This window comes from Sorghum bicolor, chromosome 6 (genome assembly GCF_000003195.3).
Source record: "Sorghum bicolor cultivar BTx623 chromosome 6, Sorghum_bicolor_NCBIv3, whole genome shotgun sequence".
Taxonomy (NCBI): domain Eukaryota; kingdom Viridiplantae; phylum Streptophyta; class Magnoliopsida; order Poales; family Poaceae; genus Sorghum; species Sorghum bicolor.
In genome coordinates this window covers 56,097,430-56,125,378 of record NC_012875.2, presented here as the reverse complement: position 1 = coordinate 56,125,378, position 27,949 = coordinate 56,097,430, and the positions used below count along the sequence as shown (strand labels likewise).

The following is a 27,949-nucleotide window of genomic DNA, read 5'->3' as shown; positions in this document are numbered from 1 at the left end:
CCATTCTGCGATCGCAAGCGTGCGCGTGTCAGCATGTGTACGGGTATTACCGAGTAGTGCGGTAAATTATTTGATCAAACGATTAAGTTTGATCCAAAGACTTTGGCACACGTCTGTCTGATATTGGACTAAGAACCTTGCAAAGAGAGATCAGACAGGCTTACTGATGCACTTTAAGAATTATAGAACTCTCTGTCTGAAATATAAGAGATCAAAATTTGTTCAAGTAATCTTGACCCTCTGGAGTATCCGGAACAGGAGAAATGACAAAATTTTTAGAAAGGGCACGAAGACACCCCAGATGATTGTGGCTGAGATAAAGAAAACAGCGCTGCAGTGGTCTTTAACAGGCTGCAAGGCCCTGAGGTCTCCTATGGTCGATCCAATCTTTAGTGAGTAGTCAATTATGTAATAAGCCCTGCACGGCTTATTAGGCAGTGTTGGGTAGGACTGAAAGAAGCTTTCTGCTCAAAAGTCACTTTTGGATACCTTGATGAAGCCAAGTCATGGTGAAAAACCGAAGTTGACTACAATGATTGCCAAAGGGGGTGTTCACTGAGAGGAACCAACGCTTAACATGATTAGCTCTGAATCTCTGATATTGAATCAATGGTGGATGCATGGTTAACTTTATATATGAGAGGAACCAACGCTTAACATGATTAGCTTATTTAAAAGTATGCAAAAGGTCTACACGATAACCTTGCCATCTGGTGATAGCCGACAAGTCTATGGGAAATAATTAGGTTACGTGGACTACACTAGGCTGGGCTTCCGACAATGAGCTGATTATTGTACTTATCAGCATTCAGCTAGCTTGACAGGCTTCTATTCTTACAAATCTTCTATCACAGCATTTATTTCTGAAATTCTCTATCAAATCAGTATTGTTGTTAAAAAGTTCTCGCCTAGTGCCATAGTGCTTCCTGCTGTGGTTACATAATCTATCTCTCCCTGATCAGTCTATCTGTCTCCCTTATTCCTTGCATCTGTAAATCAAACGTAAATCCAGCAGTTAGTAGCCAGTTACCATGCACTAAGAAAGGGGAGCAAGCAAGCAAGCACGCATTGACAGAAAGTTGACTAGCTGGTGGCCACCCAAAATGCATAGCATGTTTACCGTCTTTTCTCCTGTCAGCAGGCACGAACACAGAACACGTACAAGAACGCAGCGCACGAAGTGATCAGGCCACGCACTGACTCTGCAAGCAAGCATGCCACCATCACCTACTGTTCGCCATTCCAGCGCACCTCCAGATTCTAGAACAGCAGCAGCAGCAGCACAAGCACAACAGGTCCCCTACCCGTAGATTGGCAGATCTACTGCCCCCGTCTGCACTCTGCTAGCCCCCTTCGACCTCTGGGCCTCCTCCAGGTTTTAGGACGGTCACAAGCCAGCAAGCACAGTGCCGGTGAGCTCAGCAGGCGAGATCACCGGCCGGCCTCCCGGCGTCAAGTCAAGCTCGGCATCATCGTGCAACATGCATCTCGCCGGCATTATTGGCTCCCCCACGAACAGAGGCTTTTTATCCCCCGGTGGTGCGGCTGCTGTTCCCACAGGAGTCACGCTGTCTCCAGCCGGCCCCTCTTTTCCCCGCTAGTGCACTGACCATGACTAGCAGACTGCTAAGTAGACCATGTGGTGATGTAAACTCAGCTTGGATCGACCGATGATGGCCGATGAGTGAGGGGCATTTCCATGTTCATTGTGCAAACCGTGCTCTGTCAGCTGTCAAAGCGTGTGTAATCAGCTGCCTCTTTTCATCTTTAGGCCAACTTCCGTTGCTTGCTATTGGCTCATCTTTTCGGCAGCCACTTCACTGATCTGTCATTCTCCGGACATTATTGGAACATGTTAATTAGCAAATCGTGACTCTGCTCAGTAGACCAGACCACTGGGGCATGCACTACTCAGTAGACCATTTGGACACTGTTCAGTAGACCATGTGAACTTACACGACCTGATGACCGGTGACCATTGTCGTGTCTATGAAAAGCAACCATGTAGTGTGAACTGCCAGGCTAATTGTGACATTTAGCCGGCTGCCCATCATTTGGCCAACTGCCACTGCAATGTTCACAAGTAGGCATGGCACAGAGGCCGATATGTTTGGGTCATTGGGTGAGCCACTTCACCGAAATATCCTTCTCTAGGGATTGAAATGGTTCAATCGAAGGATGATATGGAGCAGGAAGAATCCGGCATAGATCCTTATAACAGTCGAAGCCACAAGCCTGGATGAGTTTTTGGATGGTCCACACACCACAGTCCCACACAGACGGCCAACTTTCCCATTCTTCTCCATTGCATGTATGCATCAATCATTGTGCCTCCAATGACACGGCAAGTTTGTGCCATGGAAAGGTGAAGTGAAGGGACCAATTGGGATAACCATTCTGATAAAGATGCAGACCGCGTCCATTCCAACATTGAACCCATTGAGCAGCTGAATAGAGAGGGGTCTTCAACAATGGCAGCACCTTTGCATCCTGTACAAAACCAGTAATCCATGGAACATCCCCAACCTATTGCAAAGTCATGGAGATCTTATCTATATTGGGGCCTGAATTATGCAATGTCAGCTTTCTTTTCCATCAAATTGGAGCATTCTCTCCCTGATCAAAAAGCTGAGCTTTCACCATCAGCTGCCCACTCCAGACAAAAGGGGCGTGCCTCTTTATTTGATGCCTACTATTTGTTGTATGCACAAATATTCCTTGATACTGATACTGGACAAGGAGACCTCTGCAGTGCCAAGGTTAGTGGAACTACGAACTAAGACCTCTGCAGTGCCAAGGTTAGTGGAACTACGAACTATCCAAAGGTGTAATCATGCAATACAAGCCACTGGGTAGTTAAAGTGACCAAACGCCGTACATTGCATAAATTTGGGCCAGTCGTACAGAGAACATGCACAACAGAGTCGCCCCTAATGAACAGTCCTCTATATGCTTGAGAGTCCAACTGATAGACAGATGAGCTTATTTGGAGGTGATGGATATAGGGCAATCGCCTCTGCATTGTGTGATCTTCTTAGTTCAGTTCCAATCTGATGCTCCAGTGCAATCACTTTTGCAAGTTTGTTATTTCTAACAAAAGAAACCCCTTTATCTTCCCCACATGTTAGGATTGAATAGATAGCCCCCAAACAACACATTCAGATGCATTTCTTGGTCGAAAGAGAGGCTTCAGATTCTTAGCAAAAGGAGATCTGCAGCTTCCAGGAAAACAGTGTGATACCTGCCGAAGTCATGAAAATCACTTGGTCAGTTTGGTTCAGGAGCACTCTCATCAAGCAGCAAGGTGGAGCAACGTCTTCCGTGTGCAATAATAGATACTTGAACTAACAACAGCAAAAAAGGAGCAATATCCTCAAAGAAAAGGTCAATTTTAATCTCAGGGATGAATCTACCAGTCAGTTCATGAACAGGTTTTAGTCATCTCTTATCACAGATGAATAGGCATGAGTGGAACATCATGTTCAGCCCACTACCAAAAAGAACTCACCATCAAATTGCAAGCCTCAAAAGAGTTTAATCTAATTAAATAACTAATGACAGCATAGTGTCAACACTACAAGATGCTCTGACCATACAAGAAAGCATCATTGACCCATTCATGTCACCAGCCACCAGTACATTCCACACCCTTGCTTCCGATATTTTCCTTGCTTGAATAGGTGAATGGCACCCGGTGCCCTATGCTTTTGTCATCAACGATCCAGCAGTTATGAACAGTGACAAGCAGGAGATATGGTAGCTGACTCATGATGATCAAGATTCAGATAACTGAGCTTCAGGCTGGGGATCTGTGCTGGATCTCTTTTCATGTTCGATGATTCAACGGTCATTAAGCATCATCATAAAGTGGCAACTAACAGCAGCACTATGTTGTGGGAGTTCAGTCCTTGATGGTGATAACTGGTATAAGCTCCGGTATGAGCAACACTTTGCACTGCAGTTTTTGACACAAGAATGTGGAAACTGAAAGTAGCAGACCCTACCCGACCCACGAGATGCCAATCTGGCAACCATCCCAGTCAACACATTCCTCCTATATAAAGCACAAACCATATGCCTCCCCTCGCAGCTCATACTTGAACATACAGCATATCACAAGACACAACATAACCAATAGCCATGGGGGCTGTGAAGCATACCTTGAAAGTGTTTCCATGGCTCCTACTCTTCGCACAATTGGCTGTAGCCACTACCTCCAAGTGCACAAATGCCACAAATGGGACTGAGACTGACAGCCTGGGTGCTATGAAACTGAAGCTGATTGCCATTGCATCCATCCTCACAGCTGGAGCAGCTGGTGTGCTGGTGCCAGTACTTGGGCGCTCCATGGCCGCGCTACATCCTGATGGTGACATCTTTTTCGCTGTCAAGGCATTTGCAGCTGGTGTCATCCTGGCCACAGGCATGGTCCACATTCTGCCAGCAGCATTTGATGGGCTGACATCCCCATGCCTCTACAAAGGTGGCAGTGGTGGGAACATTTTCCCCTTTGCAGGCCTCATTGCAATGTCTGCTGCAATGGCTACAATGGTGATAGACTCACTAGCTGCTGGGTACTACCGCCGGTCTCACTTCAAGAAGGCACGGCCAATCGACAACCTAGAGATCCATGAACAACCTGGAGATGAGGAGAGGACTGGGCATGCACAACATGTGCATGTGCACACCCATGCAACACATGGCCATTCACACGGAGAGGCAGATGGCATCAATTCACCAGAGGAGGCTTCAATAGCTGACACAATCCGGCACAGGGTGGTATCTCAGGCAAGTGCAGTCCCTTGATGTCCATGAACCTCCCTTGCAAATAGTACTGATAAAAGTTGAAGTTAGTGCAGCAAAGAAAATAAAAAAAAAGTGTGGCATTACTTTAAATAGAATCAAGAATACACCAATTTTCCATGAGTAGTGCATAACCAATCAAGATAACACAGCAGTTTGCTGAATTAGCTTCAAATGTCTCATTATGGTCAATCATATATTTACATTGTAAGATACATATAATTGTCATTCATAGTTCCAAGAACAAAAGGCATAATAATATTTACAGTTCCCAAAACATATTAATGAAGAAATATAGATTGGGACAAGGAGATAATAAATACCTAAAAAGTGGGTGTTAACTTGTGCTTCAGAGCATAAAGTCCCTCTCCAGCCTGAGAGAAGTGAGCGCACTGTTCATCAGCTAAGTAGAATTTTCAGGACAAAAATATATTGAAATAACAAAGTAAATCTCTCACCATGCAGGTCCTTGAGCTTGGAATCTTGGTGCATTCAGTGATAATTGGGGTGTCCTTAGGTGCATCTGTGAGGCCAAACACCATCAGGCCTCTTGTTGGTGCCCTTAGCTTCCATCAATTCTTTGAAGGCATTGGCTTGGGTGGTTGCATTGTGCAGGTATATACTTGGACCATAACCTACAATACCTTAATATATCTCGCTGAAAAAAACTAACCATTCTCTATGCTTTGACCCTTTGACTAAAATAATGAGAAGCTACAGCTTTTATGAAAAGGCACTTTTATAACTCAGCGTGCCAGAAAATTTATACCAAGTGCCCCTTCAGCAGAATGGGGGGATAAACAAGAGGAAGGAAAAAAAGGAGAATGTACAAAGTTAAAATGAAATATTCTTGGACAGCAACATGGCACATTATACAAGTACAAACTATTGCAAATCAATTTTTATAGTAATAACAGAAGGCACATAATATATCCCAACACTGATCAACAATCAATTGTTGAACAGACATGTTCCAAAAGCTAAAACAAATAAATCTCAAACTTTTCTGAGAGAGAAAAACAACTTTTACTAATTACTCCATGCAAATAGACCCTAGCAATAATATGTTAACATTTATTCAATAAATAAAATAAATGAACACAAAGAAGAAAGAAATAAGCTCATATTGTGCTTCACAACAACAAAAAAACTAACATCTTCTGGCTTCTCTTTCTCGCTGCAGGCAAATTTCAAGTTGCGAGCTACCGTCATGATGGCAATTTTTTTCTCCCTGACTGCACCCATTGGCATTGCATTAGGGATTGCAATTTCATCTAGCTACAATGGCCATAGCACTACAGCCTTCATTGTTGAAGGAGTGTTCAACTCAGCCTCAGCAGGAATTTTGATCTACATGTCATTAGTCGATCTTCTGGCCACAGATTTCAATAAACCCAAACTGCAGACGAATACAAAGCTTCAGCTGATGACATACCTTGCACTTTTCTTAGGTGCAGGGATGATGTCCATGCTTGCTATATGGGCATAGATCTTCAAACCACCAGAGGATGGCTAGAGTTGAAGACATAATTTTATTTGTCCAAGAGTTCTCCATTTTCTCAAATAAGACACCCTTGTTGAAGGGTTCATCACATAAATCCACGAGTTCTCCATTTTCCATACATATAGCCTCAGATGGTCCTTTGTACTTCATAATGTGAGATTGCATGATCCATTATTCATTAGCATAATCCTATATCCTAAAGTTATGTTAGTCATTAGCTGTAGGTCCTGTCCAGAGCTTTCAGTCGTAAAGAGAGACTTGAGGCCATTTTATCATACAATCAACCAATCTGTATCTTTTAGCTTATCGCAATAGCCAGAAGAAACATGTAAAATTCATAGTTAAACATATGACCTGAGAGGTACAAACTACAAAGGTCATGGATATATGCAGGAAAATCAACAGTAGTACACTCTTCTGAGAAAAACATGTTTAACAAATACTGATCAAAGTGATATTAAAAGGAATCCCCCTTGATCCTATGTTGAGAGAAATCTTCATAGAAGATCGATATCCTTTAGAAAGAATGCCAATTTAACAAAAAAAAAAGGCTATAAGAGTTTAGAAGCCCTTTGTAAATTCTTAGGGATGTATACATTACTTTGTGATTAGCCTCTGGTACAGAAGGTTTTTTGCTTATGCACATTTTGGCTATTGAATAGAATCGTGCAGCATTTTTCAACAAAATCCTATTTATCCTATAATAAAGTTTACATGTTGGATAAAGGTTGCTATAGGTCAAAAGATTAAAAAAAAGTGCAGCAATTAACGACCACAACAACTTTCATGTGTACTTCAAGGTAATTAATTATTCTCCTTAGGGCACTCACAATGCAAACTCTATCATATCATAGAGTCTAAAGTTATTTATTACCTCGAACAATGTGGACTTAGAGTCTAAATAAGACTTGGAGTCTTATTTTTTTCTACCTCTTTCTTCAATAAATATGCTACCACATCAGCAAAATATCATAAATAATATGTAACTAATTGTCTTGGATTCTGTGATAGAGTCTTGCATTGTGAGTGCCCTTAGGGCACTCACAATGCAGACTCTATCGTTGAGTCTAGAGTTATTTATTACCTCGAACAATATGGACTTAGAGTCTAAATAAGACTTGTAGTTATTTTGCTGATGTGGCATCATATTTATTGAAGATAGAGGTAGAAAAAATAAGACTCCAAGTCTTATTTAGACTCTAAGTCCACATTGTTCAAGGTAATAAATAACTTTAGACTCTATGATAGAGTCTGCATTGTGAGTGCCCTTATGGAATAATAACATTATAACAATCATCAATAACGAGTTGGACCAGAGCTAATAAAGGTTACCAGTGTGCATAGAAAAATATCCACATTGAACAGATATTACAAATATCACCCAGTAACTATGCTGATATATTTTATCTCACAAAAAACCAGAATGACAACACAGATCAGCGATGTGTGTTCTAGGCACATGCTTAAATAGAATCAAACCAAATAACCAAAAAGGACCTAAATACAACCAACAGTAGTTTCATGAGTATTGTAACTAAAATAACATTGAACACAGTTTCCAAATTGAATAGGTACAAAAGGTTCAACTTCATATTGCTCCATAACCATAACTGATAAAATTTACATCAAAATCATGAGCTTTAAAAGGTTGCGGACTTGCGGTGTAGTGTGATGGTGTAGCACAACTATTCCTCCTAAATAGCATGCACTTAGCATACACAAGACCAGAGCCAACATGCTACAGCTTACTCGACCTTTCCCTTCCCCTTGGAATCATCACTCACTTGAGAGGATGTTGGCTGGTTGATACTCGCTTTGGCGTTCGCCAGGAAGGTGGGATCTGGCTGTGGCTCTTGGTGTGGAGTCTCCTTCATCGCCATGAATATGTAAAAGCCGATCACCAGATTAACTGATATAACAGCCAGGAACCCGCTGGCGAGTGTCTGCGCCGAGGATGACATCTGACTCACACCTGAAATTAAGGAAAAAAAAAACTACCATTACCAAATAGATGGAGTACACCATGCAGCAATGAAAACAGGAACAGAAGCCGAACCTGGAAACACCTGGTAGTAGAACCCATACATGATCGCAACCGGGGCCATCCACATCACCATGGATGTAACCGCAAACTTTGTGATCACTCCTGACATTGCTTCTCCGGATGGGGAAGCTGAAATCAACGTACAGATATCCGCAGTTCAGCTAGAGCCCAAAAAAAATAGGGAGTGAACTGCTTTTTAACGCACGCGCGCACACATAAAGCAAGCAACTCCTCACTTCCTCAGTAAACTGCACGGATGGGTTGGAGCGTACATCTCAGCCAGAAAGATTTCGACTAGATCATTGGCAGCAAGAAGGGATCCCGCGAAACAGGCTAGAGGATTTCTTACCAACAAAAGACCAAGTCAGTTCGATTTCCGATTGGGTCTCCGCTCGACGCCGCCCCAGCAGAGGTGAGGGCAGCAACGGCTCCAATCCCGGAAGAACTCCTTCCGAGCGGCTAGTAGAGTGTGCTCGGTGGCCCGAGGAGATTCGACGCCGAGAGATGGAGGAAGCGACGAGAGGAGACGGAGGGCTGCGGTCGATTGGATCGAACTCGAACCTGCCTGTTGCCTACCACGAGGGGGAAAGGAGGAGACGGAGACTGGACCACAAACACAGCAGGCCAGTTTGGAATGGGCCAAAAGATCCTTTGGGCTAGCCCGCTCATTCGTGGAATCTGGGCCGTCGAATCGGTTTGCCGTTGGCGACTTTGTCCACCGGCGGCGACCAAACCACCGAGCCAGACAGCAGAAGAGATGCTGCTCCGCGTCGGCCTCGCGCGCAGCGCCCGCCTTCGCGGCGGCGGTGGCGGTGGCGGCGTCTCCCTCTCCCTCTCCCTGCCCCTAGCGCGGGGTCTCTCGTTCGAGCCGCCGCCACCCCCGCCCCCGCCCGATCCTGAGTGGACGGACACGGTGGAGTACCTGGACGAGTCGGGCGCACTGCTCTCCTCGGCGCGCGGGGCGCGGCCGGCCGTGCCGGGCGCCGACCCCACCATCCTCTCCGGCGCCTCCGCGCACCCGCTGCCGCGCCCCGCGGCGGCGGCCCGCCTCGCGGTGCTCGTGCTCCGCCACCGCTCGGGCGCGCCCCTCTCCGCCGCGCTCTCCGCGCTGCCCTCCGCGCCCGACCCCGCGCTGCTCCTCCTCGCAGCCTCCTCGCTCCCGGCCTCCGACCCCGTCCCGCTCATCTCCCTTGTCGCATGGGCGCGCCTCCAGCCGTGGTTCGTCCCCTCCGACGACCTCTCCTCGCTCCTCGCATCGCGTCTCCCGCCGGCCACTCACTCCTCCGAACTCCTCGCGCTCTTCGACGACACCCTCGGGCTCCCCGACCTCGCCGCCTTCCCCAAGACTTTCAACGCCGTCGTCTCCGCGCTCGCCACCCACGGCCTCCTCGAGCCGGCTTTCTACTGCTTCAAGCGCCTCCGCGACGCCAGCTTCAGGGGCCTCGAGACGCCCGCATACAACGCCCTCCTCTCTCTGTTACTCGCCAGGGGCCTCGCCTTCAAGGCCTTCGAGGTGCTCGACGAAATGGCGACCTCGGGCTGCGCCCTCGACGAGAGCACTTACGAGCTCGCGGTGCCTGCGCTGGCGCGTGCCGGGAGGATCGACGCCGCCCGCAAGATGTTCGATGAAATGAAGCAAAGAGAGGGTATTGGTCGGGCGCCGGTGGGTGTGTATTCGGTGATGGTGGACGTGTTGGCCAAGGCAGGGAGGCTTGATGCGGCCATGGGGATGTACAGGGAGATGGTGGCAGTTGGGCATCGGGTGAGCACTGCAGTGAGCACTGCCATGGTGGAGGCGCTGGTGAGATCTGGGAAACTGGATGCTGGGATGGAGCTTTGGGAGGAGATGAGGAGGGGAGGTCTGCGACCAAGCTTTGGCTTGTACACCATGGTGGTCGAGGCCAATGCACGGTCTGGAAGGTTGGACATGGCCGCCAAGTTGTTTGGTGATATGGAGAAGTCTGGTTTTTTCCCTACACCGGCCACATATGCCTGTCTGGTGGAAATGCATGCCTCGGCAGGGCAGGTGGATGCAGCAATGCGGTTGTATCACTCCATGGCGAATGCAGGGACAAGACCAGGGCTTAGCACTTTTACAGCGTTGCTCACAATGCTGGCGAATAAGAGGCTGCTGGATTTGGCTGCAAAGGTGCTGCTGGAGATGAAGGCATCAGGTTTCCCAATAGAGGTGACCGCAAGTGACCTGCTGATGATCTACATCAAGGATGGGTCGACTGACCTTGCACTCCGGTGGCTACGGTTCATGGGTTCGGCTGGCATAAGGACCAACAACTTCATCATAAGGCAGCTGTTCGAGTCTTGCATGAAGACGGGGCTGTATGACTCAGCACGGCCATTGCTTGAGGCATATGTCGCTGGGGCAGCGAAGGTGGATTTGATTCTCTACACATCCATCCTTGCGCACTTGGTGCGGTGCCAGGACGAGAGCAGCGAGCGTGCAATCATGGACATCCTTTGCGCCAGCAAGCACAAGGCGCATGACTTCATGTGCGGGCTGTTCACTGGACCGGAGCAGCGGAAGCAGCCTGTGCTCTCGTTCGTGCGCGAGTTCTTCCAGGGCATCGACTACGACAATGAGGAGAGTGCAGCCAGGTACTTTGTGAACGTCCTGCTCAACTACCTGGTGCTCATGGGGCAGATGAACCGTGCCCGCTGTGTGTGGAAGGTCGCCTATGAGAATAAGCTGTTTGCCAAGGCGATCGTCTTTGACCAGCACATCGCCTGGTCCCTGGATGTCCGGAGCTTATCTGTGGGTGCAGCTCTCGTGGCGACTGTGCACACGCTGCATCGGTTCAGGAAGCGGATGCTCTACTATGGGGTTGTGCCACGGCGCATCAAGCTGGTGACAGGGCCGACACTGAAGATGGTGGTGGCACAGGTGCTGGCGTCGCTGGAGTCGCCATTTGAGGTGAGCAAAGTTGTCTTGCGGGCACCAGGCGACTCTGTACTAGAGTGGTTCAAGAAGCCAATCGTTCAGCAGTTCCTCCTGAACGAGATACCATCCAAGGCCGACGTCCTGATGCACAGGCTCAACGTGATGTTTCCAAGTTCGGCTCCGGAGGTCCGGTCCCTGTCCATTCCAAGATCCCTTGGCATGTCTAGGTGATGACACGATAGGCCTTGTTGCTTGAACACTGGACAAACTGAAATGTATTTGTATACTAAACCTTGGTGAACGTGGAATCCAAAGTTTCTAAATGTGGGGAAAGAGAGAATGCAAATCAGTGTAAGGTTCTGTTCTGCACTTCTGCTGCTTAAGAGCGTATAACTGGCATGGTCATGATGCTTAAGACAAATAGTATTACTTGCGTTTGAATTGCTATATAGAACTTCCTTTTTATTCAAAATATACTTCACTTACACACGATATATCGACACACGACAATATGTTTAGGTGATCATTTGTTGATCCAAGCAGGAAGTAACTACAGAGCTGGGACCGGTGAGCTCGCTAGTGACGCCGCGCTGAGGGTGTTGCCGACGTCGATGACGAAGCGGTACCTGACCTCGCCCTTGGCGAGGCGCTCCATGGCCTCATTTACTTCTTCGGTGCCGATCAGCTCGACGTCCGCCACCAGCCCATGCTTGGCTGCGAAGTCCATCATCTCCTGCGTGTCCCTGATGCTCCCCATACAGCTCCCGGCCAGAGTCTTGCCACCTGTGTGCACAGATTGTCGCAACGCTTCTCATTATTCACCGCCATGGAAGATCATTAGATTACCACTGTGCAAGATGAATGGGTACTGCCATCTTTTCATCAATATATGGAAGATGATGAAATGGTGTACCGTGTGCAATTGTTGAAGTGCCCTCTGCAACGGTATCGGAATTCAGAAACAGTCAAACAGACTTACCAGTAACCAAAGAGAAGGCAGAGATCTGCAGAGGCTTCTCAGGCAGGCCAAGCAAGATCATCTTGCCCTGGGGCTTGAGGAGAGCAAGGTAAGCGTACATGGACATGCTTGCAGAGGCCGTGTTCAGAATGCCATGCATTGTGCCCTTCACAGCCTGCCAAAATGCAGATCAAGATACAAAAGTGAATATGGTTAAAGAAGATGGCATGATGGTATAAAATGGCGTGTTCTCAAGTTACGGTCCATAGAGCTTTGGACGTTTTTGTAGTGGAGCAGCAGAACTTCACCAAGGATTCTACCATTGATAGAGATCTGAAGCTGCACCCTAACTACAAACAGTGAAACAGATAGATTGATCCCACAATGATAAACAGTTCATTTACTCATGATTCAATGCAAAGTGGTCCTTATCTACTAGTACATGAGTATTTTTGTTCATCCAATTTATCCCTTAATTGGACTATATGCAAGTCCCATGAAAGCAGCCAAGCCAACCAACATTTCTTACCTTCATCTGATTAGCATCACTGCTAACAACAAAGGCGTCTGCACCAAGCGTCTCCATAGCCTCCTCCCTCTTCTCCGGGGACGTGCTGATCACGGTCACCCTCATCCCGAACGCCTTTGCAAACTTCACAGCGACATGCCCAAGCCCCCCAAGGCCAACCACGCCAATGTGCTTGCCCGGCTCGTCCAGCCCATGGTACTTCATGGGGTTGTACACGGTTATCCCAGCACAGAGCAGTGGCGCGCCTTTGTCAAGGGGCACACCATCAGGGAACCTGATGACAAAGCGCTCGTTCACGACGACCATGTCAGAGTAGCCACCGTAGGTGATGGTGCCGTCCCTGTCATGGGAGTTGTAGGCGAAGATGATCTTGGAGCAGTGGTTCTCGTGTCCTTCCTCACAGCTCTCGCAGGATTGGCAAGTGTTGACCATGCACCCGACGCCAACCTTGTCTCCGACGTTGAACTTCTTCACATTCTTGCCAACCTCAGTGATCAGTCCAGCGATCTCGTGCCTGTATCCACCGTCAGCATTATTTGTGCTCAGAGCAGCCAATCAGAGTCACCTCTGTTAGAGGTGAGACCGTGAGAGTGCTAAAGAATTTGAGATGGCCTCATGCCAGGTGTAGGTGTTATCTCACATTCAGAAATGATATTATTTTCTCTCCTCCTGAACGAAGATGCAGAGCAGGCATCATGCAAGTATGCAGTCGGCAGCTAGAATTGATGAAGTTTTAAGAAAAAAAACTATGAAGTAGTAACTCTTTTCAAGACATGAGAACCCTTACCCAGGGACAACAGGGTAGTTGGCATTCTTCCACTCATTCTTGATGGTGTGCAGATCAGAGTGGCATATCCCGCAGTACAGTATCTGTATGGCAACATCGTCATCTCCAGTGTCCCTGCATAATGGCAAGGTGCCAAGGTATAAAACATCTTCTCATGGAACAAGCCCATTCTGCTTATCTGTCTGATCTTTTTGAAGCTTTATGTTAGGAAAGAACTATTTATCAGGTGCTGGGATGACAATAATTCAGTCTCCAGAGTTCAAATTTCTTCATACATATGGTTGCGAAAAAAATTTCCTCACACAAAAAGATACTACTTAATCCTTGTTCAACCGAAAAAGAAATAATGGTTGTGTTTCTAGACCGGTCTTGGGCAGTGAAGTGCCCAACTCAACTTTATAACCAAGATTTTCATTAGCCTTTTTTTTCTCAAACAGGCAGGAGAGCTGTTCAGCTTTGTATTAACAAGAAGGAAAAAGAGGCAAGTTCCCTTACAACACACAAGAGTATAGAAAAAGCATTCGTGCCTTATGCTTACAACAAAAGACAGCCTCGACCAAGAAACCAGTCACCTAGTCACCTAGGCCTTGTTTACTTCCCAAAAATTTTGCAGAAATTTTCAAGATTTCCCGTGAATCTTACGACACATGTATGCACTAAATATAGATAAAAAAATAATTAATTACATAGTTTGTCTGTAACTTGCGAGACGATTATTTTAAGCCTAGTTAGTCCATAATTAGACAATATTTATCAAATACAAGCGAAAATACCTATCTATTTTGCAAAATTTTTTGCAACTAAACAAGGCCTTTGGTTGCCTGCAGGCTCCAAGGAAAGAACAAAAGAAACGCCCGCCCCAGCCACACACTGTTCCAAATCTAGACAGCCAACACCTCTTATTAGAATTTAACAGTCCGTTTGAATCAATCAAACTGTTGCTCTGTATGGATTAACGAAGCCCTTCCATATATATATATCTTTTTGAACCCGAACCATTGCATATATCATTGCATCGTTTCTAGTTGCAATAGAATGCATAGTTTCACCAACAAACAGTAATAGTACTCGAGAAATAAAACACATATGGTTATAGTAAATGCAGAAGATGAGCGGGCACAGAGGGAAGCAGGCAGCCATATCATCGATCAACAAACAGATTGTTGGCTTGCAATGCTGCACAGACAAAATCTGATAATGACCATGGACCCGTTTCCAATACATCATCTTCAGTCTCACTATGGATATTGCTGGTCTTATTGAAACTTTTGTCACAGAGGGAAGATAGAAAAACAAATACTCTAGCAGTACATGAATATATAAACAGGAGGCAGCTCACTGCAAAGATTCTCCATGTGCTCAGGCCCTACAAGCTGAAACACATTATCCATCCATGCACGGACCAACGCTCGTGATGGGCATTTATTTATTTATTTACTAGGAGGTGGAGGCTCCACAACGGAAGCAAATGGTGACGGCGACGGTAGCAACCAGAAACCAGAATGGCTGCGTACAATGAAGAGAGGAGACGGGCGATGGTAACTGCGAGGAGTGGTGGGCTCAATAAATTCCTGCAGGAGGAGGAATGGCGTTGTCACCATGTATATTGATTGATGCACCAGCAAAGGATTTTTAAGAAGGGTACACATGCCGTTGAGATCTGATCAGATCTGGCACGCGCCAACAGCTGAGCTGTCACCAATTTACCACTTAAACACAATCCATTCCCTGGCAAGTCAGGAGTGATTGCTGCTGTGTATGAACCTACCTCAACGAGCTTCAGCAATTTTATTACTGGAATCATTCTAAAGGAGAGGTTTTTACGGTGGTTTATTTGCAATGGAAGGGCTGACAAGAAATACTGGAACCGTAAGTAAGAAAGTACAGCAGACGACACATAAAGCCATCCGGCTGGCGATTGCTATCAAATTATTTGTTTGTTTTCACATAAGCTCGTACAGTATATTTTTATGATACTTTCAATCGTAACAATGCATCCTGAAGCTCAACACTTAACCAGAAACTGAGAGATAAAAAAAATGCGTGAGGTTTTTGCTCTAAACATCCCAGAAATACGCTTTAGATCGACGCTAACAAGAATTCAGAATCTCAATTTCGATCAGTGGAACTGGAAGAGAAACCCGCTTCCCACTCGCAACAACTAGCTAGGCAAAGATCCTACTCGCCCCCGTCGCTTTGCTTGCTAATCCTACATTGCACCTCAACTCCAAACCCACCAGCCAAATTAACCGCAGTTTCTCAGCCGGCCGGAGAAAGCGGATGGGACTGGGAGACAGAAACATCCAGCAAGCCGCGAGATTTCACACACGCGCATCGGTTTACTAATCCTGCATTGCACGCACTCGATTCCATGCCGAGCCACGCTACCACGGCCTCCGCCACACTATGAACCGCAATTGGGTGAGGTCTCTAGGGACAGATCGAGCAGGCAGCAGCGGTGTCTGGCTACGGCCAGTGCTGTCAGCACCACCCGCGAGAGCGCGTGCGCGTAGGCGTACCTTCGCGAGATGCGGATGGGGGAGACGCGGCCGGAGGCGTCGTGCGCCGCGAGCGCCAGCGCCGTCCGCGGGTGCTGCTCCGCCTCCACCGGTGCCATAATCGTTGCGCCGCGGCGGCTTGATTCGCAATCAGCAGCGGGAGGTGGCTGTGAGCTGGACTGGAGAAGCGGAGAAGCGCAGCGATTGGCGGTGAAGACGGCGCAACGACTCCGAGTTGCCTCTCTCTTTATAGCGCGAGCGAAATGAACTCTCAAAAATAATTAAAAACCTATAATAAAAATATAGAGAAATGAGTGACGGTAGAGTTCTAGAGGTTTTCTCGATCTATATAAAAAAATCTTTTTTTAAGACCAATTACCCAGAGTATATCACTAAATTGAATGGTGAGATTCAAACTCCGTGAATTCAATAGGTGAAAGTCCTCTGCCATCAATTCAATTAGCAGAAACTCTCTTTTATACAAGGAGTGATTTTAAAATCAGAACTTTCTCGTTTGAAATCCAATAGAGATAAATTTTATATAAAAACTATATATTGAGCTAATTAAGATGACATCTTCAATTTTATATCTTACAAAAAAAATTGTTTTGATACCATATTGATGCTAAAACAATACATACAATGTTAACACTTACACCTACATATCTGAATTATCTCTACTATAATGGAATACTCAAATTATACTTAGTCCACCAAGTAAAACGTACCCCGCTGAGAGTCTTCAACCATTGTGTACCCAGAAGAATGCACACAGAAATTCATCTTCATTAAAATCAAGGGCTAATAAAACACATAAAACAAAATTGATGCTCAGGATTAGATGTGGGAAGCCAGGCTTTTCACCCTTCATCCCACCCACGCGGGCTTCGAACACACACATCACCTCCGCACGCCCTCCGCCCCCGCACTTCTCCGCAAGCGGCCAGGGATCAATTCCACACGCCAGCGTCTTTTGTTTTGAAAAAATATCCCCACTTTCTCCATCTTCTTCTCTCGATAAGCGCCTCTGCATTGCTATGGATCCATGTGACGAAGAGGAAAGAGGGCGATAGCTGACCAGGGCCTGCAGGGCCGTTACCCACGCCCTTCTCCTCGGCGCGCGAGCTAGCGTCCAGTCTGTCCTCGCGATGCTATGTGGTGCGGCGGCCAATAGAGGGCAGCCATGGGGGCCGTATGATGCCCGAGCCCAGGACCCTCGCGCCCAACCGACGGATGAGCAGCGGCGGCGGTTATGGAGGCGGGGCAAACCTATGTGCACGCACGGTGTGGGTCTGCGCCAGATCGCGAGGCTAGGGCCAGTTCGCGTGTGCCGGGACGGCCGCGGGATGGTACGCAGAGGCTTTGTTCATAATTGCAGCAAACGAAATCGTACACTGCTGACATGCTGGATCTGGCCGGCGACGGGATGGCACACAAAGGCTTTGTTGATGACTGCAGCAAATGAAACCAACAATGCTGACATGTTGGATCCGACCTTGAAGAACACTTGAGAATTACTCTATCATAGGTTTACTAGAGAAGAGAAAAGTGACAATAACCGACTCACAGTTGCTTAATGCTTTTGCACGAGTTATCTGAAACTGATAATATGGAAAATAGATTGCTAGAAACACCATTTTTTGATTCATGAATTGTACAGTGGTACCTTTGTCCAAAATAAATATCTAATTTAATGTTTCACGAATTGCTTTGCAGGAACAATCCATGGAAAATTAGTGCTTCATGTCAAAAAAAAATTTTAATGCTGTCATGTGTTGTCTATTCTTGTTAGTTTGGTGGGTTGTCTTGTGTTGTATTTTACCGTAGCGTTAGCACGGACATATTACTAGTTATATCAATGTATCAGTTATTTTAACATGAGCTGCATCTCTCCTCGAGCATTATATTTTTCATAATTCTTATTCTTCATATGCAATCATACAGAAAAAACTATGGTTTCTTTAACATAGTGAAAGGAGAGTGAATGAATAGCAACGATTTTATCCACTCGCTAGTATATCATATCTTATCTTACAAAATAACTGTAACTTTTTGTATGATCTCACATGAACACAAAAAATTATATAAAAATTATAGGACTGGACAAGATGGCTTAGAAGTATTAAATGGCATGAACTGCAAATGCAAAGCTGTAGATTTATCGAGCTCGACAATTATCATACTAGTTCCATCTGCACCCGAGAGCTCGTATTGAAAAATTATTTTTCCATTTGATGTGATGGAAAGGGAAATTCCGCCTATTGAACTGTTGATAAATTCATCTTTCCATCTCAATTGGCGATATAAGATTATTTCGGAAAAAAACATAGGGCATTAGCTTTTAAAACGATTTGCACCGGAGATGAGTTTGCACTAGATACGTTGCCTTTATTTAAATATATATAAGAAAATTGCTAGCGAAAACCGTCCTGTGTGTTGTTTTAGGAAAGTCGGGGCCGCAGCGCATTCGCCCGCGGAGGTCGGGGAAGCATATCAGGCTTTTGGGCCCGCATAGGATGCACTCAAGGCTCAATTGTCTCCATCTAAGGCCCAACTAGAGCCCAATTACAAGTATAACTCCATTCTCCTCCGTCCTCCCGCAGAGCAACTCGAATCACCAAACCGACGAGACGACAGAGCGGAGTCGAGGACTCGAGAGCACCCTCCCGGATCTCTCTACCACCAGCGCCTCGTCGCCGCCGTCCACTGCCGCAGCGATGGCCTCCCCCGACCTGCTCTTCAATCTGCGGAACCTCTTCTACCTGGGCGCCTACCAGGCGGCCATCAACAACAGCGACGTCCCGGGCCTCGACGCCGACGCAGCCGCCGAGCGCGACGCCATCGTCTTCCGCTCCTACATCGCCCTCGGCTCCTACCAGGTGCGAATTCACCAGGCGTCTCACCGCTAGCTCGCCGCAGTTGGTTCCGGCTCTGATAGGTGGGCGCGCGCGCGTGCCTCTCTGTGTTTGTGCAGCTGGTGATCAGCGAGATCGACTCGTCGGCCGCGACCTCGCTGCAGGCCGTGAAGCTGCTCGCGCTGTACCTCACCGGAGACAAGGTTAGCGCGCTGGATCTGAACTATGTCGCCTCTGATCTGGTCCTGATCGTGCTCTGCTGGTCTGGATCTGGGTCGTTGGGTTGGGAGTCGTTGTGATAATAGGGTTAGATCTGTCACTGCTAAACTAAGTAGTGTGGTCTGGGTTAGATCCTGTGCATTGCTAGAGATTACGGAATGACATGTTGATGATCGGTTGCAACGGCCATTTTAGTTGAAAGTGTGAGCTCGTTTGCGCCATGGGTAGTATGATCCTGTATTCCTGTTTTTGCTTGTGTTTTAATAGGTTTCTGTAAGAGCAACAATCGTACGACAATGCATATTATCATTTCTACACTGCTGTTTGAAACTTCCCTCTCCTCCCTCCCCTTCCCGCTAAGGCATAGGGTTGACGATGTGGAAATACGGTTCAGTTAAAACTTCTCAACACAATCAGCTTATCTGGTTTGTTGGTGGACTTGTGTTGGACATTTTCAATTCATTGTCGCAACCTGTGTGTGCCTAGGCATATGACCTATCCTCCAATGATGTGCTGCTTATAAGTTTAGACAGTGTGAAATCCACTTATCTAAATCTCAGGGTGACCCTGTGTGCCTGGAAGGGTGGGAATCTAACTGGACAAAGTTACAAATTGCATACCTGTTTTTCATATAATAATAAAAGCACATATTTACTTATTTAGCTTGTGATCTTATAACAGCTTATAAAGGTAATAGAATGCTACCAAAAAGAAGCACCATGAAGTATCACTCTTTGTGAAACACATACTGCTTGTATATCAACTAAAATCATTGATTTGACCGTATGATGTTCCTTGAGGGAGTTAGTACCATAGACTAATTATGTCACCCATATTGGAAACATTGACCTGTGGTAAATTTACATCTGGTGATTACTCATCTGAGACACAGGTGGACCAATATTATGTGCAATGATTTATCTTATAATTTGGTTATAGTAATGAGATAGCAGTTCAGGTGGCGCAAATAACGAATTTCTGTGCATATGTGTCTGTTTTGCACTTTAAAGGCGCTTCTGATGTTCAAACCTTTATTATGTTTCCTTTCCATCCAGATAGCCTGAAATGACTTTTGTGTTATTTTTCATTCAATCCTGAAGGAAGGTGCTATCTCCAGTCTCAAGGAATGGTTGAGCGATTCAGCAATTGGAAGCAATCCTGTTTTGCGATTGATTGCTGGAATTATATTTATGCATGAGCAGGACTACAATGAGGCTCTCAAGCACACACACTCTGGAGGAACTCTGGATTTGTATGTTACTATGTTTACCTTTTCCCTCGATCTTTTGATGGTGTAGAATTTCAGTATTGAACTATATGGATGAGATTGGACAGCTGCAATGTTCTATGAATTTTGATTGCCAAACAGCAAGTGTACAAGTTTATTTCTTGTGTAGTATAGCAACTGAAAATCTTACTAATGTAAAAGTAACTTCAAATACTACAGTTTCTTTTACACTGTTCATTACCTCCTTGATGTGGTTGGAAGCTTTTCATTTGCTGCAGCGCTAGAGCTTTGAGCCTCCCATTACTATATGTTATTATGTTCATGTTGTTGAAATTGTGATTCTTTAGAGTTGGGCTATTTAGATATTCATTTCATTTTTTTAAGTGTTCTGTGCTTTGAAGTTATGATATTGCTTTACTGGTTTCAATTCGGAGTTTCTGACATTGCTGATTTGTAAATTCATTGTGAAGCTTGGTGTTTTGAACAACATCTTTAATACATCCAGCATCCATCAAACTTAAGCTGTTTGTTGATGGGACTTGCACTTGGTTACAGGCATGCATTGAATGTACAGATCTTCATCAAGATGCATCGTTCAGACTATGCTGAGAAGCAATTGAAGATCATGCAACAAATTGATGAAGACCACACACTGACACAACTTGCAAATGCATGGCTGGGCATTGCTGTTGTAAGTAATTTCACAGTCCAATGTAATGACATACTGAAGTTTCATCTCTGCATTGGTCCAGAAACATATGCTTTGACATCATCTTTAATGGTTGTAGGGTGGCTCTAAGATCCGTGAAGCTTATCTCATATTCCAAGACTTCGCTGAAAAGTACCCAATGACAGGGATGGTTCTAAATGGGAAGGCAGTCTGCTGTATGCACATGGGAAGCTTTGAGGAGGCCGAGACTCTATTGCTTGAAGCGCTGAACAAGGTTTGCACTGATTGCACACCTTTGCAGCAATGGGAGCTCATGAAAATTTTGTTTTTTATTTTCATTTTCTTTGGTGATGCATAATGGTGTAACCGTGTAACTCTATTTTTCTATTATCGTAGGATGCAAAAGATCCTGAAACTCTTGCCAATCTAATTGTATGCAATCTCCACCTTGGCAAACCATCATCACGATTCCTCAGGTACGAAGTGTAACTGAAAAATATCTATACAGTTTCTACTGCTATTCTGCTACTCATTATGTGATTGTGTATACCTTCTCTTGTGAATTTGAACTCATCCAGTAAATGCACGGTAAATTGATTTAGTGGTCTTAGAAATACTCTCTCCGTCCCAAAATAAATCAACTTTTAGAATTATCAAGTCAAACAATCTAAAGTTTGACAGGATTTATAGATACAAGCACAGATATTTATGAGATCAAATTAATATCATTAGATGCACTGTGAAATATAATTTCATGGTGTATTTATTTAGGATGATAGATGTTGGTACTCTTTTGTCTTTTCTATGAAGTTGGTAAAACTTAAAATAGTTTGACTTAGGACAACTCTAGAAGTTGATTTATTTTGGGACAGAGGGAGTATACCAATTGTACATGGATGGACAACAAGCAGACATTGTTCTAAATATAAACAACTAGGAAGATTGCATGACAAATGTAGATTGTACCGTTACTGTTTTGGCAACATGTATTAAACTTCGTGTTTAGGGTTTTAAACATATAAGATTAACAGTTAAATTGAGAAATGAGATTATAATTATGCATCAGAGACAAGCATTCTACTGAAATTAGCTTCTATTATACAAATAGCTGTGACCTTGGAGTCTGGGCTCAGGTATTGTGACGTGCTAGGATTAGGACCACAGGGACATTGTTGTGACTTGTGAGATATTTTTCCAATTCAATGAATTCGTCTGCTCTAGTCTCTTGCGGCCTAGCTGTGGTTTTTGGCCTCTGATCCTGATTTTGCAAATCTGGGATTAATAGTTTACAGCCACTTCTTCGTGATCTCATATATCCTGACAAAGTCCCATAACAATCTGAAACTGACCTATGTTGGCTGTGTTTACCAGTCCAACTTTGGGTCCACGCGCATTCAAGAATACTCTTGTACTTGCTGTATATACCAACACTAATATAGTACGAAAAATAAGTGGCAGGGTCCTATGAACATTTGATTTTGGAGGGATGTTATAAATCACTCAGGGATACCCTAAGCTTCACCAAATTAACTCAATTAGTGGATTGTGACATATACAATATTACAAGGCACAGGAGATTGGTATGTTGAAAAGCTGAGGGCAACATCAAGACCGTAATTATTATTGATAAATTCGAAACCGTTTGCTGGCGCACGCTGGATGTTATAATTAGAACTTTCCCTGCTTTGTTTTTGTGTTTTTACTTGGTCAGTGGCTAATAGGATGCTTTACTTTGGATCTGTCCAAAAAAGAAAGTGTAACTATGTTTTCATTTGCAGCCAACTGAAGCTATCGCATCCTGATCATGTGCTCGTTAAGAACGCGGCATCATCAGAAGCAACCTTCGAGAGGGCCCTCCAAGCTGTCGCTTGAGCTCGACAAAACCCCCACCAGATTACAGAAAAGCAGCACATTGATCTCTTTTTCCCCATTTCGAGTGTGTTAACCCAGTAAGTATGGTGGTTTTGGTTGTCTATCGTCGCTATTAATGCGACTCGGCCAGTCTTGTACTACAACAACTACTGTATAAACGGATATGTAGAATATTGAATCGTTACATCTATTGCCAACATCAGTATTTTTGTTTTGTTATACTTAGTAGATATGCAATACTGTCAGGTGTCAACCCTTGTGGGCGACGATTTGAGTACCATACCTATAAAGAACGTGACCGTGTCTTTCTGGACCTCACAATAATTTCCTTGTGTGGTTTCGGAAACGGAGTTGTGACGCTTTTTGTGGTGGCAATGTGCTATGCTGTTACTCATGTCCGACCAACGCTTGTTGCTGAAGAAACAGTATGTACCATGTATGCTGAGATTCAGCGGGGAAAGTTAGGCAACATGCTTGTTGCATTTGGTTTGAAGAAACATTTCGATGATTCGCTGCTGCTGCTTCCTCCAAATGCATGGACGTTTTGCCATTGCTCGTACAGTAGTACTTGCAGCGTCTTTCTTTGGTATGTTTTTGAACAAAACTAAAGAACTGGTTGTCTTCAGTCTTCACCATTTATTTATTTATTTTCATATACACAAAATTCAGACTCCACCCAATTTTCCTTGGAGCAAAGTTACTTAAATTTATGAGTAGGATAACGTTCAAGCGAAGAGGAATTTTCATTATAGGCTTGACCTGAAAGTCCCTCAAGTGTAATGTCAGGTGTGTGGGCAGTGTGGCACTGGCTTACTAGTGATATCAGATTCAGCTGGTTCCAAGGTTATGTGTGTCCCGGTAGCATAGTGGCATTCACCGGATGGTATTTTTTTCAGCTGTGCCAAAACTCAAATGTATTGTCTTTTGCTGTCGAATAAAATCTCCATTGTTGCAGAAATTCTTTCCATATAGGTCGAAAAATCTCCCATCAACACAAGGAAATGAGCAGGTATGTGCTCGGATCAAGACTGAAAAATGCCCAATAATGTCGCAGGCCGGAACAAATGAAACATGGAACTTACTTAATTTTGACAGAAGTATATACTAGGAAAGTTGACAAGCTTTGTCAACATTACACCACCAAAAGCATCATATATATTACACACACTTTATTCATATAAGTTTTCTTAAAACACTACAAGCGGCCCTACCGCAAGAGGCCACAACTCTCACACTGGTTTATGATACATGATTACAAATGCACAACGTTGTAACCCACTGCTCCAGGTAAGAAAAGCTACATATGCTTAATGAGCTAGATATGTATATTTGTGTAACATATATGCATGTATAACTTGATTGATTTATCATATGTATATGTATACTATATATATAAGTCTATAAGACCGGCCTTGATAACCCGGCCAACATATATATATATATGCATTGATGCATGCATGCCGATGAGATTATGGTATAATGATGATACATCATAGTGGTACACATATGCAGATGATGATCAGTATGGGCTTAATTACGGGCACGTGAAGCTGGAGGGCACGTGCTTGCCGCACTCGTTGACGAGCACCGAGATGGCGACGGGGAGCACGACGCTGACGCTGAGCGCCTTGGCCTTGATGGTGGTGCAGAGGCAGAGCGCGGCGTCGAGGTCGGCCACGCCGGAGAGCAGCGGGCAGCAGGTGTCGCTTGCCTTGGTCCCGATGACGGCGTGCACGAGGCCGTTGAGCGCGTCCACGCACGCCAGCAGCTTCAGCGTGTTCACGGGGCACTTTCCCGTCGGCGTCGACGGCGAGTAGGGCGGGGGAGGGCACGGCGTGGACGACGGCGGCGGCTTCACCTTCGGCGGCGGCGGCGGCGGTGGCGGCGTCGGCGTCGGGCAGTAGGGGCACGCCGCGGCCTGCGCGAGCAGTGTGGCCAGCAGGAGGGCCACAATGCGGCGGTTGTTCGTGGTCGTGGCCATGGCGCGCGGCGCGGCGCGGGTAGATAATTAACTTGCTTCTCAGGTTGCGAGCGAAGCGAGTGGTGAATGAAGCACACAGGCCGGGCGGGGTGGGGCGCGCTTTATATAGGCGTAGGTGATGAGGCCGTGGAGTGGCATCGATCGGCAATGGCCGAGCTGCTGCCATGTCTCACTGTGTCTCAGTGTCTGTCTCGGTTGCCAAAGGTTGTGGCTGGCGTCCATCGAGTTTGATGGATGGGGACGATCGTCGTCGTCGTTGCTTCGACGCACAAGCTAGTCATGGCGACGACACTACTACTTGCTGCGGGTCGAGTTGTCCTCTCTCGCGTCGTTCTTGGAAACGCGCTCGATCATGTGAGTTGCGAGGACGTGCAGTGGGGTCCCATCATGCCGCGGTTGAATTGACAGCCTAACGGCAGTCCGACTTTTAACTGTCGCTCGACCGCCCATAGTAGTACAGCAGCGCGGCTAAATAAGTTTTGTAAGGCGGCTGCCCTTATAGAAACGCTCTTACAGTGGAATTCTCTGGTTGGCTGTCCACTCACAGTAAGAGCGGTTCAAATGTTAGCCGCTCCTATAGTATAATGGGGGGTGGCACTCTCTTAATAAGTTTTTTATGTAGTGGCCCGAACCGCGCATCGTACTGCACGGTTGTTTTGTTGTAGGGTCATGTCGTGTTTTCGAGTCCTAGCTTGATGCGGTAACTTCTCGTCTGCGTAGGCACGTCAACACGAGCTAGCTAGTGCATACGGCGGGGTGAAAGAAACCTTAACCCCTAACCCTAACGTACGAGATCTCTAGCCAGAGCTAACGTGCATACAATACACATCCTACAAGCTAGCTAGTTACGAGGCTACAAAAATCTATATATAGTGCTCAAAGACCAGTTACGATATCAAAGTATCTTGTTTCCCACAAAAAAGAAAAACTCAAGTAACAAACAAAAGAACTGTGTACGTATAATGCAAGAACTTGATAGCTAGCTGGCGTGGTTTTTGTCTTTGTTCTTCTCTGCAACACGCACGCACCATGTGTATGCTTGCAATCCATTTGCGACTTTGCATGGGCCCTTACTCCCCGATCCTCCATTGGCAGTTTGGCACTATCTTCAGATATTTCTTCTTTTAAACTAAAGACTGGATTGTATTTAGTACATATTCTTTTGTAGTGTTATTGATATTTCAGCCGTCGACAATCATCGTATATATATCGTCGTTCAAGACCGAATAATAAATGAGCGAGAGCTCAGCTAACTTCACATATATATATATATATATATATATATATATATATATATATATATATATATATATATATATATATATATATATTATAGTGACATATATACGGTTAGTCGGTATAAATCGTTGATAGTGTCATTATAACAATGACTAATCCAGATAGTTTCTTTCAAAAAAGACTAATCCAGATAGTTAGGGTTCTACCATAAAAACCTAAATAGATGAGCTACGCTTGGTTCCATTATAGCATATTCGCTGGTCTGAAAAGTCACGGTTGAAATATTGTTCATTGATTTATTGTAAGAGAAAAACAATGTTGACTGGCAAAAAAAAGTACGGCTTTATAAGAGAAGCGAACGGATATACATCAAATCTTTTTAACACCACCCTCCCGTTGTATAATGTCAAGCTCCATCCCTGATATAGGGCATGTTTGGATACACATGGTTAGTTTTACTAATTACGGACTAAAAATTAGCTCAAATTAGTTGTGGCTAGTTAGCTAATTAGCTAACAACTAGCTGAAGTGTTGGCTAAAAAATTAGCTCACTAGCTTAGCTCTCCTGTTTGGATACACTAGAGCTAATTTTTAGCTAGCTACCAATTAACCCTTATATCCAATAGGCCCATAGAGTGATATATACTTGACTACACCAGCAGCTAGCTCTGCGTAGTCTATACCGGCCGTGTGCCGAGGGGCGCACGTACAGCATCATCTGTAGCTAGCACCGTACCCATTAGACTTTGGACGACCCACCGGCCGTCCTGCGGGTCACATTTTTTGGACTTGCTGAGCTGCAAGTGGACGATCCATGGACCGACGATACCTTCTTCCATCATGCGTCCGTACGAGCAGGGCACATCATCACATACGCGCGCGCAGCTGCTGCTACTATACGAGATCACAAAAAACGTGAAGTCCCGTAAGAAAACAGTGCAGGATTACAGGGCCGGGGGCCAGCCGGCGGGAGCCCGGACGAACTGCTGCTATGACATGACAGGGAGGGAGGCGACGGTAGGTGTCTCCCGTCCAACACGGATCCAAGACGGGCCGGGCTTGGAAGGGCGTGGCGCGAGCAGCTTTGGCGCCTTCCCGTGCCGACCTCCACGTACCTATCATACAGCCATGCATATTTTCTAGCTTTGGTCTCTTCACGGGACTGCTGCGGTTTTTGCCGCTACCTAGCTAGAGAGACTACCAGAGAGACCAGGCCTGTTCCTGTTGTGTACTACTACTCAAGTCTGAACGCGGTGCATGCATGTATGAATAATATATATGATACTGTACGCTTGGACCGGATTCGTGATCTCCTGGATCTTCCCCTGTCCTCTAGATATGCCAGGCGCCACAAGCTAAGTCCTCCCATTGCTGGATCGTTATGAAGAGAGAATTGAACTGTGTGTCGACGTTGGGCCCTGCTTGCTTGTCCAACACAAGCGAATGAGAATCAAGTCGTCCTTCTTCCCTCTGTCTTCCGGCTTGCGATGATTGTTTTGTTTGCTCTAGTTGCATGCTTTCCTTCCAGCAATAATCTAAGTTAACTTGTTATCGGTGTAGTTCTTCAACTATCTACCCAGTGGCGGATCCTGAATTTAGCCAAGACTAGGGCCAAATCCTAGTCGCCAAAATCCAAAAACTACGGCCTATAGTGGCGGACCCAGGATTTGTTAACAATGCAATAGTCCTTGTCATCTTCATCTAATTGATTAATTCGAATCAAAAGTTCATAATTTCAGTTAAAATTAAGAGAAAAGAAGAACTAAACTACAGAAAAATTAAAGGAATATATACCTTCACTTCACGTTCACAGCTTCAGGCTTTTGGACACGGGGGCTCCCCTGGTGGCTTCACCCCTTCGCGCAG

General features: G+C 45.4%; 6 protein-coding genes and 2 long non-coding RNA genes across 11 annotated transcripts; 3 read left to right on the top strand and 5 right to left on the bottom strand.

Annotated features, from left to right (window-relative positions):
* Positions 861-4,106, bottom strand: LOC110436149. Of its 2 annotated transcripts, XR_002453860.1 has the most exons (3): positions 3,509-4,106; positions 1,121-3,241; positions 861-989 (listed from the first exon to the last, which is right to left on the bottom strand). It is a non-coding gene; the product is annotated as an uncharacterized LOC110436149 (long non-coding RNA). The 2 variants fall into 2 exon arrangements; XR_002453859.1 differs by having other exon boundaries at positions 861-3,241.
* LOC8063959 (zinc transporter 3) lies at positions 4,087-7,209 on the top strand. Its single transcript, XM_002448469.2, has 3 exons — positions 4,087-4,788; positions 5,269-5,418; positions 5,987-7,209. The coding sequence occupies exons 1-3, from the start codon at positions 4,141-4,143 to the stop codon at positions 6,290-6,292; spliced, it is 1,104 nt and encodes a 367-aa protein (XP_002448514.1). The 5' UTR covers positions 4,087-4,140; the 3' UTR covers positions 6,293-7,209.
* LOC110436150 lies at positions 4,701-5,396 on the bottom strand. Its single transcript, XR_002453861.1, has 3 exons — positions 5,262-5,396; positions 5,127-5,177; positions 4,701-4,834 (listed from the first exon to the last, which is right to left on the bottom strand). It is a non-coding gene; the product is annotated as an uncharacterized LOC110436150 (long non-coding RNA).
* On the bottom strand, positions 7,683-8,928 carry LOC8072331. Of its 2 annotated transcripts, none has more exons than XM_002447038.2 (3): positions 8,701-8,928; positions 8,364-8,480; positions 7,683-8,279 (listed from the first exon to the last, which is right to left on the bottom strand). In XM_002447038.2, the coding sequence occupies exons 2-3, from the start codon at positions 8,458-8,460 to the stop codon at positions 8,053-8,055; spliced, it is 324 nt and encodes a 107-aa protein (XP_002447083.1). In that variant the 5' UTR covers positions 8,461-8,480; positions 8,701-8,928; the 3' UTR covers positions 7,683-8,052. The 2 variants fall into 2 exon arrangements, with proteins under 2 accessions (XP_002447083.1, XP_021318707.1); XM_021463032.1 differs by having other exon boundaries at positions 8,364-8,599; positions 8,701-8,917.
* On the top strand, positions 8,973-11,668 carry LOC8063958 (pentatricopeptide repeat-containing protein At1g79490, mitochondrial). The gene has a single exon (XM_021463030.1). It carries the CDS (start codon positions 8,986-8,988, stop codon positions 11,476-11,478), a length of 2,493 nt encoding a protein of 830 aa, XP_021318705.1. The 5' UTR covers positions 8,973-8,985; the 3' UTR covers positions 11,479-11,668.
* LOC8072330 (probable cinnamyl alcohol dehydrogenase 5) lies at positions 11,659-16,287 on the bottom strand. 2 transcript variants are annotated; one of them, XM_021463031.1, is made up of 6 exons: positions 16,041-16,287; positions 13,522-13,635; positions 12,735-13,248; positions 12,526-12,555; positions 12,227-12,380; positions 11,674-12,030 (listed from the first exon to the last, which is right to left on the bottom strand). In XM_021463031.1, the coding sequence occupies exons 1-6, from the start codon at positions 16,136-16,138 to the stop codon at positions 11,798-11,800; spliced, it is 1,143 nt and encodes a 380-aa protein (XP_021318706.1). In that variant the 5' UTR covers positions 16,139-16,287; the 3' UTR covers positions 11,674-11,797. The 2 variants fall into 2 exon arrangements, with proteins under 2 accessions (XP_002447082.1, XP_021318706.1); XM_002447037.2 differs by lacking the exon at positions 12,526-12,555 and having other exon boundaries at positions 11,659-12,030.
* Positions 18,607-23,187, top strand: LOC8072329 (coatomer subunit epsilon-1). The gene is made up of 7 exons (XM_002448467.2): positions 18,607-18,898; positions 18,994-19,077; positions 20,194-20,345; positions 20,877-21,012; positions 21,110-21,265; positions 21,388-21,467; positions 22,770-23,187. The coding sequence occupies exons 1-7, from the start codon at positions 18,737-18,739 to the stop codon at positions 22,861-22,863; spliced, it is 864 nt and encodes a 287-aa protein (XP_002448512.1). The 5' UTR covers positions 18,607-18,736; the 3' UTR covers positions 22,864-23,187.
* On the bottom strand, positions 23,929-24,931 carry LOC110436219 (36.4 kDa proline-rich protein-like). The gene has a single exon (XM_021462661.1). The coding sequence runs from the start codon at positions 24,842-24,844 to the stop codon at positions 24,398-24,400; it is 447 nt and encodes a 148-aa protein (XP_021318336.1). The 5' UTR covers positions 24,845-24,931; the 3' UTR covers positions 23,929-24,397.

What these genes read in the sequence shown, in the direction of transcription:
- LOC8063959 (XM_002448469.2), top strand. Translation starts at nt 4,141, where the DNA reads ATGGGGGCTGTGAAGCATACCTTGAAAGTGTTTCCATGGCTCCTACTC. An exon ending in GGCACAGGGTGGTATCTCAG is followed by an intron (nt 4,789 to 5,268) that starts GCAAGTGCAGTC and finishes CTCACCATGCAG; the next exon opens with GTCCTTGAGCTTGGAATCTT. An exon ending in TGGGTGGTTGCATTGTGCAG is followed by an intron (nt 5,419 to 5,986) that starts GTATATACTTGG and finishes TTCTCGCTGCAG; the next exon opens with GCAAATTTCAAGTTGCGAGC.
- LOC8072331 (XM_002447038.2), bottom strand. Translation starts at nt 8,460, where the DNA reads ATGTCAGGAGTGATCACAAAGTTTGCGGTTACATCCATGGTGATGTGG. An exon ending in CTACTACCAGGTGTTTCCAG is followed by an intron (nt 8,280 to 8,363) that starts GTTCGGCTTCTG and finishes CCTTAATTTCAG; the next exon opens with GTGTGAGTCAGATGTCATCC.
- LOC8063958 (XM_021463030.1), top strand. Translation starts at nt 8,986, where the DNA reads ATGGGCCAAAAGATCCTTTGGGCTAGCCCGCTCATTCGTGGAATCTGG.
- LOC8072330 (XM_021463031.1), bottom strand. Translation starts at nt 16,138, where the DNA reads ATGGCACCGGTGGAGGCGGAGCAGCACCCGCGGACGGCGCTGGCGCTC. An exon ending in CCCATCCGCATCTCGCGAAG is followed by an intron (nt 13,636 to 16,040) that starts GTACGCCTACGC and finishes GCCATTATGCAG; the next exon opens with GGACACTGGAGATGACGATG. An exon ending in GCTTCAGATCTCTATCAATG is followed by an intron (nt 12,381 to 12,525) that starts GTAGAATCCTTG and finishes GCATTTTGGCAG; the next exon opens with GCTGTGAAGGGCACAATGCA.
- LOC8072329 (XM_002448467.2), top strand. Translation starts at nt 18,737, where the DNA reads ATGGCCTCCCCCGACCTGCTCTTCAATCTGCGGAACCTCTTCTACCTG. An exon ending in TCGCCCTCGGCTCCTACCAG is followed by an intron (nt 18,899 to 18,993) that starts GTGCGAATTCAC and finishes GTGTTTGTGCAG; the next exon opens with CTGGTGATCAGCGAGATCGA. An exon ending in TCTGGAGGAACTCTGGATTT is followed by an intron (nt 20,346 to 20,876) that starts GTATGTTACTAT and finishes ACTTGGTTACAG; the next exon opens with GCATGCATTGAATGTACAGA.
- LOC110436219 (XM_021462661.1), bottom strand. Translation starts at nt 24,844, where the DNA reads ATGGCCACGACCACGAACAACCGCCGCATTGTGGCCCTCCTGCTGGCC.